Source organism: Bemisia tabaci, chromosome 8, assembly GCF_918797505.1.
Source record: "Bemisia tabaci chromosome 8, PGI_BMITA_v3".
Taxonomy (NCBI): domain Eukaryota; kingdom Metazoa; phylum Arthropoda; class Insecta; order Hemiptera; family Aleyrodidae; genus Bemisia; species Bemisia tabaci.
Window position 1 is genome coordinate 41,458,847 of NC_092800.1, and position 15,070 is coordinate 41,473,916.

Below are 15,070 nucleotides of genomic sequence, written 5' to 3' on the forward strand. Positions count from 1 at the left end.
AATATTTCACGAGAAAACCAATAGAACCACTTTTAGAACTTTTAAGTTTTGTGTAAACGGAATTATAAGCGTATAAAGTATCCAAATTTTGCCCGACCTCTCCTATTGACTCGATCCACTGTGCGGCAGGACGGGTTCGCACAGCAGGTACTGGCGCTGAGCTCCGTTGAGCGATCGATTTTTACGAAACTCTGTATCAGAGAGCTCTTTTTGACGCGAACTATATTTAGCACGGTAAAGGAACTTCTGGGTATAAAAAATTGAGACTTTTATCATTCGTCCAAAATAAAGCTGAATACTCGATTTCAATCCGGGAAGTCATCAGCTACTCATAACACTAATATGTGAGAATTGGCCATGATTTTGCATTCAACGTATGCGCAGCTAAACAGCACTCAAAGTCAACACATCAAGACTCCACTCTCCGCAGGTAGCGGTCGGACCAACATAAAACGCCTTCAATTGCGTGCGATACTGTGCAACACGCCAAAGTCGAAGTATTTGTATTCTTGAGTTGGAACCGAACTCGAGTGAATTGCGCCACCAACTAAGGCGTGTCAACCGGTTAACTGCTTTATCTCAATCTACGTCGCATATTTTATGCTCCTTTTTGCTCGTGGCAATCTAAGCCTCAATTTATCCAGAAAGAAAGAATGAACATCATTAATGTTGCTAACGAATATCGTTATCCGATACATTGCAAACTTCGACCCCGCGAGTACCCGTATCCAATGGCGTGGCGTGAATGATCGATTATCAGTATTTTCCTATCCGAAGCTACGGTGAAAAATCTACTATGAAGGTGTTTGTTGCGAACACCCTGTACACGGATCCTTTTCCATAAGTGGCAGATCAATCGACGTATCGCAAATGGTATCTCTCCGTCTTTCAATCCCTCTATGGTTTGCCTCCAATCGTAACCGGTCGTCCAAAGCATTGCTTACAAGTCTTGAAATTTATTCTGTTCAGGATTTTCAATGGAGAATGCCGAAGCTAAAAATCCAAGTGGAAGAGCACTCTGCACTCAGCACACCTGAGGACTACAATCCAGTGATTCCACCGAACGATAAAAGTGCGAAGGACCCCCTGGGAGACGTCTCGAGGATTGATTGCACGAGCCCTTCAATGCAGGCCCCACCTGAAGCGTGCACCAGCCCGGAGTCGAGCGTTATGCCTGGCAACCCATCTTACCCGTCCGGAGGAAGTCACCCTCAAGATTCCAACAATACCCGACTTGCATCAGTAGAAGAGACCCAAGACACCTCGCCCTCGTCCATCTTGGATTCGCCCTCCGCTCTTCCCCCCAAAATTGAATGCGAGGATGAAAAAGATTATGAAAGTTGGACTAACCAGCTGCACACAAGCATTGAAATTAAGAGTGAACCCACTCCCCAGACGGATGAGTCAGAACTCAGGTTGGGACGAGGAGGAGAAGAACACGATTTGGAGAATGATGGTCGTGATTTTGTCCCGATGACAGCGCGAGTGAAAAGAGAGGACATGAGCTCTCCACTTCCCGACCATTCTCATGAAAGTTGGATTGACCTGTCAGATACGAATATCGAAATCAAGAGTGAACCCCCTACCCAAACAAACGCGTCGGAATCCGAGTTCGTCGAACATATTCGAACGCACGCTAGTGAGAACCCATTCACTTGCGGCGAGTGTTCGAGCCTTTTTTCTTCTGAAAGCGCTTTAACAACACACATGCAAACGCACGATGGCGAGATACCATTCAATTACAGTCATTGCTCCTCCTCATCCAGTATTGAAGATAATTTAAAGAAACACATGCGAACGCAAACTGGTAATGAGAAGCTACTTAGTTGCAATCATTGCTCCTCCTCTTTCAGTAGTAAAGACGATTTAAAGATGCACATGCGAACGCACACTGGTGAGAAGCCATTCAGTTGCAGTCATTGCACGGCATGCTTTTCTCACAAAAAGTCTTTAACGGCACATGTTCGCACACATACTGGTGAGAAACCATTCAGTTGCAGTCATTGCACGGCATGCTTTGCTCAAAAACATACTTTAACGGAACATGTTCGCACGCACACTGGTGAGGAACCATTCAGTTGCAGTCATTGCACGGCATGCTTTTCTCACAAAAAGTCATTAACGGCACATGTTCGCACACATACTGGTGAGAAACCATTCAGTTGCAGTCATTGCACGGCATGCTTTGCTCAAAAACATACTTTAACGGCACATGTTCGCACACATACTGGTGAGAAACCATTCAGTTGCAATCATTGCTCCTCTTCTTTCAGCAGAAAAGACTATTTAAAGATGCACATGCGAACGCACACTGGTGAGAAACCATTCAGTTGCAGTTATTGCTCCTCCTCTTTCCTTATGAAAATTCATTTAAAGATGCACATGCGAACGCATACTGGTGAGAAACCATTCAGTTGCAATCACTGCACGGCATGCTTTGCTCAAAAACAAACTTTAACGGAACATGTTCGCACGCATACTGGTGAGAAACCATTCAGTTGCAATCATTGCTCCTCCTCTTTCCGTTCGAAAATTCATTTAAAGAGGCACATGCGAACGCATACTGGTGAGAAACCATTCAGTTGCAGTCATTGCACGGCATGCTTTGCTCAAAAACATACTTTAACGGCACATGTTCGCACACATACTGGTGAGAAACCATTCAGTTGCAATCATTGCTCCTCTTCTTTCAGCAGAAAAGATTATTTAAAGATGCACATGCGAACGCACACTGGTGAGAAACCATTCAGTTGCAGTCATTGCACAGCATGCTTTTCTAATACAAGTAATTTATCAAAGCACATCCGGACGCATACTGGTGAGAAACCATTCAGTTGCAGTCACTGCACGGCATGCTTTGCTCAAAAACAAACTTTAACGGAACATGTTCGCACGCATACTGGTGAGAAACCATTCAGTTGCAATCATTGCTCCTCTTCTTTCAGCAGAAAAGAGTATTTAAAGATGCACATGCGAACGCACACTGGTGAGAAACCATTCAGTTGCAGTCATTGTTCCTCCTCTTTCAGCAGGAACGATAATTGCATGGTACACATGCGAACGCACACTGGCGAGAAACCATTCAGTTGCAGTCATTGTTCGGCTTACTTCTCTAAAAAAATAACTTTCAAGAGACATTTGCGAATGCATTCTGGCGAAAAACCCTAGAGTTTTAGTCACCGCTCATCTCTTTTTCGGCTACAAAGGCATTTAACGGAGCATACTGCGATCAGAGACAAGAGACCCTCCTCTGACCTCTTGGCGACAGGTGGAAGCTGTTACCTTCGGGGATTCAACAATTCTATAAGGTACATGGATAATGATAATGGAGCAATTTCCGACGTTATTTTCTCTTCATCATAATTTGTAAGTGAATATACCTATTGCAGATATTTCCATTTGAATGTTCGAATATTTCCATATGAGCGCTGTTAAATCTCCCGTTATTTGATCAACTTTATAATTAATCTTCGCTCTGAAACTCCGGAATATTGAAGAAAATCCGAAATTCGTATTATTTTTGTTAAAATAGTTTGGTAATGAGCATGAGATTTCCCTATCGTAATTGGTAAGGCAATGTCTTATATTTGTAATGCATTTTGCAATCAGAAATTACAACGTTTGGCTCATCCGTGTTAACACTGACGTGCATAGGGAAACCAATGGCACATAAATTGGACCGAGTTTAACAGAAAGGAACCAAGCCACACCAGCTATTGCCGAGTTTAACTGGGCAATTAAATTTTTTACGAGAGAACGGTTGTTCGGATTTCTTTGAAAATTTTAAGGACTTTGCTTCGCACTATGGAGAATTTTCACTGAAATTTGCACGGAAATCCGCACAACCGTTTTCATGTAAAAAATTAAATTGCCCAATTAAAGGCAATAGGTGATGTGGCTTGGTTCCTTTCTGTTTGACGCGGTCCATTTGTTTCTAAACTGAGCCAGAAATTTTAGTTCTTAATAGCAAAATGTAGTCCAAATGTCCTAAGAAAGAATGGCGTATGAGCCTCTAGAAGTTGCCAAATCGCCTGTGATGACAAATGAATTTTCAAGAAAATGTATGAATATTTTTTCTCGAATTTTGTCCTTCGCACACAAGTGTTTCTACTGAGGAGCAAAAAATTGTAGTTCTGAAAAGCGAAATTTAGTCCATTCAAGATAGTTTCGGAATGCAGAGTGCGAAAAATGCCTCATAGATCCTGAAATATAGTTCAACATAATTGCATGACGGTGGCTCATTTAACTGGACTGTAGTTATTAATAAAGAGAAAAATATGAGTGTTACATGTTTTTAAAAAAATCTTTTATTATTATTACTCAAAACATTATAATTATTGTTCGGTTCGTTGTGATTATTTATCACAATGATGTGCTGTCATTTTTAGTCGCTCTACATCATCTCTGTTGCTAATGTGAACCTCATTTAGTTTCGATTGTAGCTGAGGGAGGCGTAAGGCACTTTAACATTGAATTCTAACATTCGAAGGGCTATGTAGTTTCACTAAAAGAGCGATTCTCTGTAACGCCTTTTGTGAAATTTTTTCCCACTGGCATAAGGGATTGTACTTTAAGGAAAAAGTAGCGGTGACTATTGCTAAATATCAGTATTTTCTCGGTTCGAAATTATTGTAAGGCTAGGTAATGTTACAGGAACACAGGACCCAAAGGCATATGCACACAACAATTTTTGTTTTTCTTGACATTTACCGGTGCGTCTAAATCAAAAGAAAATACATCCAGTGGCGTGGCGTGCCTAGCGATGTATCGATTGATACTAAAGCTATGTTAAAGGATCGATAAACAGGGTGTTCGCAACGAAAATCTTAATAACCGATTCTTTACCACAGCTTCAAATGGGAAAATATCGATAATCGATCATTCACGCCTCACCAGTGAATGCATCGTTCATGAAATGAGCCCTATCATGCATGTATTCTTGTGGATCTCAGGGCTTATTTGAGAATTGATATAAAATTCCTTTTGATTTAAATAACCCAATGGGTCATAGTTTGTTTCACTGGTCACATCATTGTGTTTTGATGCTTGATTCTTGCAGATTAGCTAAAAGTATTACGATTTGTCAAAACAGCAACTTTCTACGTTCAATATGAACCGAGATATCGTCTTTTGAAAATTCGGGGCTTGGACGTCATCCACCGCGGTAGTGACACCCTTGGTTTCCCCCGTCCTGCTTTCATCAGTCAAAGAGACACAAATTGATGTATTTCTACCAAACAGACCTATGTGGAGGTGAGAAATATGGGGTGTGCTCGTTAGTTCTTTGGCCGTAAGAGTGAATGAGAATAATAAAGCGCCAGTGACGTCAGCGGCAATGATCGAGCTCCCGCGAGAGGGGGAGATCGTCGTCGGGGCGCTGTAACTCATGAGCCCTGTCCACAACGCTCTCTTGCCATGCCCGCGGCTCATGAGTTCCGCATTCAGTTGGCACATAGGTCTGTTTGATAGAATGTAAAATCCCGCTTTTCCAATTCTTCAAAAGGAATCACGCCCACTTTTACATTGCTTCTTATGCAGCTTCGACGAGCACACCCCATATTTCTCACCTCCACATAGGTCTGTTTGGTAGAAATACGTCCAAATCTGCAAAGCAAGGTGGAAGAAACCAAGAGCGTCACTATCGGGGTGGATGGCGCCAGAAACCCGACGTTTCAATGGGCGATATCTCGGTTCGTGTTAAACGTAGAAAGTTGCTGTTCGGGCCGATATTATTATTTTCAGCTAATCTAGAAAAATCAAGCGCGAAAACACGATTCTTTGACCAGCGCAACTGACTCATTTTGAGAGTACTCTGTTAGAAATAGCCAGAAGCGTCCAATCCTATTTACTGCCCAGCTAAAGGAGGTAAATTGGCTCGCATTTAGCGAAAAGGAATCAGCGCGATTACAGTGTCGTAAAAATGTTGCTGCTTCGTATTTATCTAAGAAATCTCCCAGAAAACCAAATAGTGTTGGCTTCTCGCCAAAAGATTATTAATATTGAAGGAGATTTATTCTGTAAATTTTAATACTGAACATGTATTGAGTGGTTTTAAAACAAAAACAAGCAGGAAGCTCCAACGCATTGGCGTCGGAGAGCGGCTCTGGGGGCAGTAGTTGTAGTCAAAATCAAAACAATATCGAATTGCGATATATTACACAGTTAAGATAGGGCTATGTCCTGTCGTAAGCGGCGACATACAGTCGATATCATTTCAATAATCGCCCCAATGGCCACGATAGTTGTTAGACGTTTACGGTTTCCCTGGTAACCTTTGTTTGCTATCAGCTGATATCGAGTAAATGACTAGGAAGCTCCAACCCAGTGGTTAAAGCTTCCTTAACCGCGAAAACTTTAAAATTCAAATTTTCAAATTTTGAACGTAAAGTACATTTTTTCCATCACGAGATAAAAGCACAAACAAGTTTTGAATTGTTGACTGTATCACCATGATTCCAAAAATACAATACACAACATAGCATTGACTAACAATAAAACAGTATGCAATAAAATAAAGTCATGACAAGGAACTAGCCGAAAATGGCGCCGATTCCCATCAACCAACGCGCGGTCTCTACAATGTAACATGCTGCATTGATACTCCCCAGCTGGGACCGTCCGGAATAGCAGCTCTAGTGCAAGCACCAGAGCCGAGTCGAGAAGGAGCGGGAGCCTCTATGGTCCCGTATCCTGATAGCCCAATAAGCGGCGAGGAGCGAACGATCGAGTTTCGATTTTTCCCCATTTGAAGCTATGGTAAAGAATCGATTAATGAAGTTTTCGTTGCGATCATCCTCTTCATCGATATTTGGACCACATTTTGCAATTTGGAACTATAAATTCTAGCCCGGTTAAAAAACGACGTATGTGCCATTAGTTTTCCTATGTCCGTAAGCGTTTTTCCCGAAGAGCCAGAATTTATAGTTCCAAATTGCAAAATGCAGTCCATTTTTCCTTGGGTTTAAATGGCAGACCAATCGATGTATCGCTAAGCACGCCACGCCACCATACCCGATGGCGATATCGTTAACCTATTTCGATATAATTTTCTGTATAAAACTGTCAGTCTTTGCGGGAGCCCTATTTCTGATTACAATTTCGCACTGAATTCACGGTCAGAAGCCTTCACGTTACTGTTATGTCTGAACTTTTCACAGCTTCTGTATAAACATTTCTCAGCCACGCACTTGTAATATTTGTATAGTTTAGAAAAAGTAAGGGGGAAAATGTTTGTTGTAATGCGTCCGGCTGCAAGACTTCGCTGTCACTCCTATATTTTTTACATCTTCTGTTCAAATATTTCGCAATTACATACTTCTAATAAAATTTTGGGGAAAATTGTTTGTTGTTGTTATACATGACATGCGTCCACCCACGCTTACAGCGACTTAATTTTTTACTGGTTCTCAGTTAAGAGGGCCGAGTCAGTACCCGGTGCAAATTTTTGGAACGAATATTCATCCCCCGCAAGACGTATCCTTCAACCAATAATTGCTGAACATCACCAACCATCTTAATTATACCATTTTCTTTTAAAGTGGTGTTTGAATATTTTGTCAGTGTTATGTCGACAAAATATGGTTTCTTCTGGTAAATCCGCGCGGATTGACGCAACATCAGTTTTTCCGACTTAAACTGCGTCGATTTGCTATTGTTTAGTTAAACCCTCTATGCCATTAATTAATTTTGGATCTCAGATTCTGGATTCAGCTTAGAAGCAGACGGACGAACTCTGACGTCAATACAGTGATGCAATATGCAAAGGTACCACTCAAGTCTGCAAAATCTCTGATATCCCTCGATCCTAGGATTCCAGGCTCTCAATGTACACACCTCGGAAGTGGTGTTCATAAACCTTACTAGGTCCGGCACGAAGAAATTACGCATTTTCAACAACTAAAGCGCGCACCATAGAGAACGACAAGTGCTTGAAGTATTCCTACCGTCTAGTAGGCGCTTATGTGCGTTTCGCACCGACCGCACTGTTTGGCGCTATTCGTTGAACTCTAAGTCAGTGTTTTTCAGCATGTTAATACCATTAAGTTGTGCAAGCTTTTAATGGATTACTGTCATTTAAAATGGGGGGGGGGGGGACAAAAAAAACATGAGATCTAATTAATTTTCATTGGTTTCTTCACAAGCGGTTAACACCGAACACAGTGCCTCCGTCTCTTTCCAAATTGCCATGGTTTGTTAGTCGCTGGAAACTTGGAAACAACGGCACTGGTCATTGTTTACATTTGAGGAGGCAGACCTCCAGGTTTTGCACGTCGAAAGTAATAACGCCGTATCTCTGTTTAAAACGTTTTCAATTTTTACTGGAAAGTAACGTTTTACAAGAAAACCAACAAATCTTCATCCTTTATTTTTATACTCAATTCCGGCGTACCATCAGAAGCACATAATGAAAAAATGAAGCCGTGTGGTCATTGGATCTTCTTGTAATAGCGCTATTTGTGTGGAAGAAAATATAAAATTTAAAATCGAGTCACGGCGCTTTCGGATCTGAATCGCGCATAAAATTTCCTGAAAAATTCTAAGAGTAGCATCTACAGATTTCCTTGACAATTTGTATTTTATCGAAGGAAAGTTGGCAATTTTTAAGGACGCAAACGGCGTCTCTCCTTACGGTAACGCTGTTTCACTGTGAATGAAGGCGGAACCTTTTTCTGAAGCTTCTTACCTGAATGATATTACCCGATGCATTGTTAGACATCCGATTCCGTGACATATGTCTTCTTGCCAATCCAATAGAGCTGCTGGGCTACGTCCACTGACCACTTTGCGGTTCGACGCCTCGAAGCGCTTCGCTCTTCGGCGTGGTGCATTCCTCGTTATTCCAATGATTTTAGCTTATAGAGTACTTCTTAACTCTTTAACTCGTCAATACTGTAGCCAACGACATTGGAAATTTATTCTTTTCAGGATTCTAAAAACGGAACACATATTTTCCGGACCGAATCCCAACCTGGATTTTCCAGGTACATATTCGGACCCTGTCACGGAGACATAAAAGCACATGCACCTATGCACTACTCTACTGTATACTGCACGGGAAGGGGGGGGGGCGGGGTGTGCAACTACTTTTGAAGTTTCTTGCCCTAATTTTACAATCAAACGCTCAGGAAACTCAGATTTCTGGAGTACTCGAAGATCTCTTTTGGCGCGTAAACGCAGTATACCGCCTTTGCGATCGTTTCGACCCCGTACTCGATACAACGTATCGAGTGCCTGAGTTACTCACCGGAAAGTGACGCACACTGTAACGAAATGGGCAAAAGGTCGGACATGGAGGTGTCGCTAATTTTGGATCCGAAGTGGGCATGAAGTGTTCCTAAGGGTTCATACTATACGAATCTAGCATGTATTTTCAATTTTTTTCCTCCAATTTTTTCCCAGAGCTCCTCAAACGTGGCAGATTCCGCTGTTCCTAAAATTGTTGCACTTTGTCAAAATCTTTTCGACCCTTGTATTTTGTTGTGACGTTATTACATGTAAATTTTGATGCCTGAAACTTATAACAACACCCTAAAACATGCGTTTCCGTGTGAACATCGGCCAAATTAGGGTCAAAATCAGATTCTGCTATGAAAATGCTTTGAGAACATTAAGTTTTGACCTGAAATTCCATAAAGATCGAAGCATGTAGCGGAAAGAAGTTGCGGAGGAAGTCCATGACCGGGCAATCCTATGTTTCGTTAACCGTGCGGCGCTCAGATTCTCTGAAAAATTTACAATACATTTACGAACGATTTTAAATGAAATCACGGAAAATTTCGTCGCGATATCAAATTTAGTCCTATTTTCCTTTTTTCTTTTCACCGAAAAAAAGCCATGGTCCCTTATTCTACATCTTAGCTATTCGCATAGTTTTTTTTTGTTTCCTGTGGTGAAAATTCGATGGGAGTCATAAATAATGACGCATCGTCTAAGTGTCGCAGCGATTATAGCGTTCTTCCCACCCGCCAGAGTCAAGACATCTTCGCAGTTTGACGCGCCTTCAATCCGGCGAAGATGCAACATGCTTACAGCCGTGGTCAAATAGTTGTATGTCACGCCTGCCGTAAACGAACTCAAATATACGACACGGTTCCACGCGACAAGGGACTTATTTCCCTCGATTGCAACGTTGCTAACCACAGTTAATGGTTCAATTTGAATCAATTTTTTTTTAAAAGATACGCTCAGATTTTCTGAAAAATTTACTATAATTTTATGATCGATTTTAAAAGAAATCACGGGAAAATTCGTCGCGAAATTATATTTAGTCCTATTTTCCTTTTTTTTTTTTTACCAAAAAACAACCATGGTCCCTGATGCTATATCTTAGCTGTAGGATAGGTATTTTGGTTTCTAATGGTAAAAATTAGACGAGAGTCTTAAATAATGACGCATCCTCTATTTGTCGCAGCGATTTTAGCGTTCGTCCCACCCGCCAGGGTCGGCAGGGCGGTCAAGACATCTTCGCAGTTTGACGCGCCTTCACGCGCGAAGCTGCAACTCTCCTACAGCCGTGGTCAAATAGTTGTTGGTCACGCCTGCCGTAAACGAACTCAAATATCGATGGTTCCACGTGAAAAGGAGCTTTTTTACCTCGATTGCAACGCTGCGAACTACAGTTAATGCTTGAATTTGAGTCAATATTTTTTAATAAACGGCATGACGGGCGGGCTCGCTCAGAATTCTTGCGATCTTGTAAAAAGGTTACTAATGCATCAATCTCTAAGGTCGATTGATTTCCTTCATCGTCTGTATTTTCCTATTATATCCCAGAGCTGACGTGCTCCTTTCTTTAGCTTTTTTAAATACTTTTAATACAGTGCCCCGCTTATTTAAAACATGCATATATAAGAAAAGTAAATGAACTGATTGGAGGATGGCTGAACAGTTAAGCAATCCTCAAATGTGAATTTCACTCTTCCGTTTTTTTAAAAAGCTAATTCCGAAGATCCCTAGCCCTTGGCTACATTTTGGCCCCGTTGGAGCCCCTGATAAAGAAGCGAGGGACCCTTATGTGCAATCTCTGATGAGCCGTGAGACTTATTAGACCATGTGCTAACCGTGGCTCATACGGAAATCCTTTTGCACATACAGAAATCATTTTACCCTTCTCTCCCTCGTACACCACACCTCAGTCCGGAGACCGAGGCAGTATCCATTGTTCCTCGCGAGCGACCCGACCCCAAACGTATTTTATCGTAGAGAAAGAAACAAAGCAGGAAAATTTACCAAATTGTAAGCACTTTTGTGCAAGAATCACAGAAATGACTTCAAACTAATTTTAAGGGGGGTTTCGGACCCCCAAATTTGCCAGTTTAAAGGTCATACGATTTTCCCGCGATTTGAGCCAATTTCACCTTACTTTGCCTCAACATTATCTGGGTATGTGCAAAATTAGTTCAAAATTGCGTTTTTAAGTCCCCAAATTTCGGGTAAAATTCGAGAAACAAAATTTAAGATCATTCAGTTCAACAGTTTACATTTCGCTTTTTAGAGATTAAGGCCGAGTGAAATCTGTCTCTGCAGATCCACTCGTCAGTTGCATGAACATTTGTCGCCACCGCCGGGATTCGAATCCGGGACCTATTCAACCACAGTCAGACGCGCTGACCACGAGGCCAACCTTGCCGGCCGGAATTTCATATTTTCTCCACCCTATATGGTACCCCTAAATATTTCGCTCGTTCGCAAATTTTGCTCACAATATTCGAAATTTTTTCTGTTCAGGATTCTACATGGATCAATCCGAATTCAAATGCACATCCGAAGGAGGACTTAGCGCTCCTGAAGACAGGATCCCAGAGATTTCTATAGGCAGAATAAGTGTGAAGGATCCACAGGACATTATCCCGGAGGTTGGTAACACTATATTCATAAAGTGTGAGTTAACTGAACCGGAAGCAGAATCTGCATTTGACACGGAATTTGCCTCTCATACACCTTGCCATGTGAAAACTGAAATTGGAACTTCTCCAAGTGAAGAAAAAAAGTCCGTTGAATACTTCAATAGCGCCTCGTGTTCCTCCAATTCTCTCATCGGTCATTCCATCAGGATAAAATCGGAAGGAGACAATGAAAATGAAAATTGGATCGACCAGTTATATACCAGTATTGAGATTAAAAACGAAGACCCTCTTAAGACTGACAGCTATGAATGCACTTACGTAAAGGAAGATAGAGAACAAGATTTTGAAAATGAGATTCAAAATCATATGCCAACCACAACATGCAAACCGTTCGGTTGCAGTCGTTGCTCGGCCCGTTTTGCTATAAAAGGTACTTTAAAAACACACATGCGAACACATACCGGTGAGAAACCATTTACTTGCAGCCAGTGCTCGGCTTGTTTCGCTCTAAAAGAAAATTTAATACACCACATGCGAACACATACCGGTGAAAAACCATTTACTTGCAGCCATTGCTCTGCTTGTTTCCCTCTAAAAAGAACTTTACAACGGCACGTGCGAACCCATACCGGTGAGAAGCCATTCTCTTGCAGCCAGTGCTCGGCTTGTTTCGCTAGAAAAGGAGATTTAAAACAACACATGCGAACACATACTGGTGAGAAACCATTCACTTGCAGCCATTGCTCGGCTTGTTTCGCTAGAAAAGGAGATTTAAAACAACACTTGCGAACACATACCGGTGAAAAACCATTCACTTGCAGCCATTGCTCTGCTTGTTTCCCTCTAAAAAGAACTTTACAACGCACTGCGAACCCATACCGGTGAGAACCATTCTCTTGCAGCCATGCTCGGCTTGTTTCGCTAGAAAAGGAGATTTAAAACAACACATGCGAACACATACCGGTGAAAAACCATTCACTTGCAGCCATTGCTCTGCTTGTTTCCCTCTAAAAAGAACTTTACAACGGCACGTGCGAACCCATACCGGTGAGAAGCCATTCTCTTGCAGCCAGTGCTCGGCTTGTTTCGCTAGAAAAGGAGATTTAAAACAACACATGCGAACACATACTGGTGAGAAACCATTCACTTGCAGCCATTGCTCGGCTTGTTTCGCTAGAAAAGGAGATTTAAAACAACACTTGCGAACACATACTGGTGAGAAACCATTCACTTGCAGCCATTGCTCGGACTGCTTCGCTCTAAACGCAAATTTAATACGGCACATGCGAACACATACCAGTGAGAAACCATTCAGATGCAGCCAATGCTCGGTCTGTTTCCCTCGAAAAGTAACGTTATTAAATCACATGCGAACACATACCGGTGAGAAACCATTCAGATGCAGCCATTGCTCGGTCTGCTTCACTGAAAAAGGAACTTTAAAACGGCACATGCGAACACATACCGGTGAGAAGCCATTTACTTGCAGCCATTGCTCGGCTTCTTTCGCTCTAAAAGGAAATTTAATAAAACACATGCGAACACATACTGGTGGCAAACCATTTATTTGCAGCCATTGCTCGGCTTGTTTCGCTCTAAAAGAAAATTTAATACCACACATGCGAACACATACCGGTGAGAAACCATTTACTTGCAGCCATTGCTCGGTCTGCTTCACTCGAAAAGGAAATTTAATACGACACCTGCGAACACATACTGTTGAGGAACCATTAATTACTTGTAGCTATCGCCCTGCACGTTTTGCTGAGTGAGGTAGTTTAAAACGACACATGTGAACAAACTCTGGAGAGAGCCCATTTACTTGCATTGATTGCTCGGCCGGTTTTGCTCAAAAATAATATATAATTCAGCATGTGAGCACGTTCTGGTTAGAAATCATTTTGTTGCAGCCATTGCTCAGTGTGTTTCGCTGAAATAGGAAATTTAATTTAACACATACAAACAAGTACGAGTAACAATTTTTTTATTTTTTAGTTACAGCCGTTGCTCGGCTTTCTTTGCTCAAAAAGGTAATTTTATATAATACATATGAACACATGTGATTCTGAAACTGAACAGGTGTACGTATTTTTCTGCCTATTTTTATCACAGGAGTCGTTTAAAGTTTCCTGTCTGAACGCATAGCGGTGAGAAACTTTTCTGCTGCAGTCTTTGATTCGTTCCCTTTATTGTAACTGGTCTTTGACTAAACATATGAATAAGAACACTTATTGTCGAGCGACCTTGTGGCTGTTGTTAATTCCATGCACCTTTTCTTTATAAAACTCATCTGAAGTAAGATGTGAAAACGCTTTTTAGGGACAAATCCCTCACTCAAGGTCATTACAAGTCGTCCGCCCTCACAAAAGTCATTTAATGATTCACTTGTAAACTCATACGGGCTGGAAAACATTTCGTGGTAATTTTTTCCTGTTTCTATTGTAAATTAGACACCCTCGATGAGGACTTCATCGGAAGGCAGCGCTGTGCTGAATATGTTAGTACTTACTCTGGAAGGGGGGGGGGGGGGGGTAAAAATGAATCCACTCCTACCTTATTTGGTAGTTACACTCTTCAAAAATTGAGTCTCCTGCAAATGAATGAGACTGGAGTTCTTGCATTTGTCAGGAATATGCGGTTAATGTACGCAGTTTACTACAAAATTTCGCCAAAAACACGATGGTGCCACTAATATTCTGAGAGGAAAATGAGCTTGATCTCGAAAAATGCTTACTTAGTTCCGGCGGTCATAGAGGACATATCCTACGCTATACTTTGAGAGTCCACCTTTATATCTCATAGTCAAACTCGTCATGCACAGATCGGGAGAAAATCATTAGCTGGGTGCCCCTGTTTTCAACTTCGAAGTCCTCAAACAAAGTAGCTACCCTCCGACTGTATGTGGACTCTCTAAGTAGCGTAGGATATCCCCTCCATCACGGTCGGATCTTTGACAGCATTTTTCGAGCTTGAAAGAAAATTAGTGGCACCATCGTGTTTCCAGAGAAATTGGCCGTATGAAGAAGTGCTTGAATCGCAAATCTTTGACAAATGCAAGACCTCGATTGCCGGAAGGACATCATGGTTCATCCTCATTCTCTATTCAAGGTGGAGACAAAGTTGTTTTTCCCCTATGGACTCTTGAAGAGCGTCCACAGTTGGTTTCCTGCTTGATCTCGGCTAGTACCGTTTGAACAGCGAATCTAAAAGACTAGACTTTATGC

At 41.8% G+C, this 15,070-nt stretch overlaps 3 protein-coding genes across 5 annotated transcripts in view; all 3 read left to right on the forward strand.

The window, feature by feature from the left end:
* Positions 1 to 6,533, forward strand: part of LOC109038330 (uncharacterized) — a 29,457-nt gene extending 22,924 nt beyond the window's left edge. Inside the window, exon 3 of the mRNA XM_072303059.1 lies at positions 970 to 6,533. Within this exon, the coding sequence (XP_072159160.1) occupies positions 985 to 3,168 (2,184 nt within the window). The 5' untranslated portion in view covers positions 970 to 984 and the 3' untranslated portion in view covers positions 3,169 to 6,533. The remainder of the gene's footprint in view (positions 1 to 969) is intronic.
* Positions 6,534 to 11,738: 5,205 nt separating this feature from the next.
* The window catches only part of LOC109042387 (uncharacterized), a 42,746-nt gene continuing 39,414 nt past the window's right edge, over positions 11,739 to 15,070 (forward strand). For all 3 annotated transcript variants that reach the window (XM_072303060.1, XM_072303061.1, XM_072303062.1), the window contains exon 1: positions 11,739 to 11,855. The gene's annotated coding sequence lies outside the window, so the exon portion shown is untranslated. The remainder of the gene's footprint in view (positions 11,856 to 15,070) is intronic.
* Positions 12,758 to 14,088, forward strand: LOC140225189 (uncharacterized). The gene has a single exon (XM_072303063.1). It carries the CDS (start codon positions 12,794 to 12,796, stop codon positions 13,616 to 13,618), a length of 825 nt encoding a protein of 274 aa, XP_072159164.1. The 5' UTR covers positions 12,758 to 12,793; the 3' UTR covers positions 13,619 to 14,088.

What these genes read in the sequence shown, in the direction of transcription:
- LOC140225189 (XM_072303063.1), top strand. Translation starts at nt 12,794, where the DNA reads ATGCGAACACATACCGGTGAAAAACCATTCACTTGCAGCCATTGCTCT.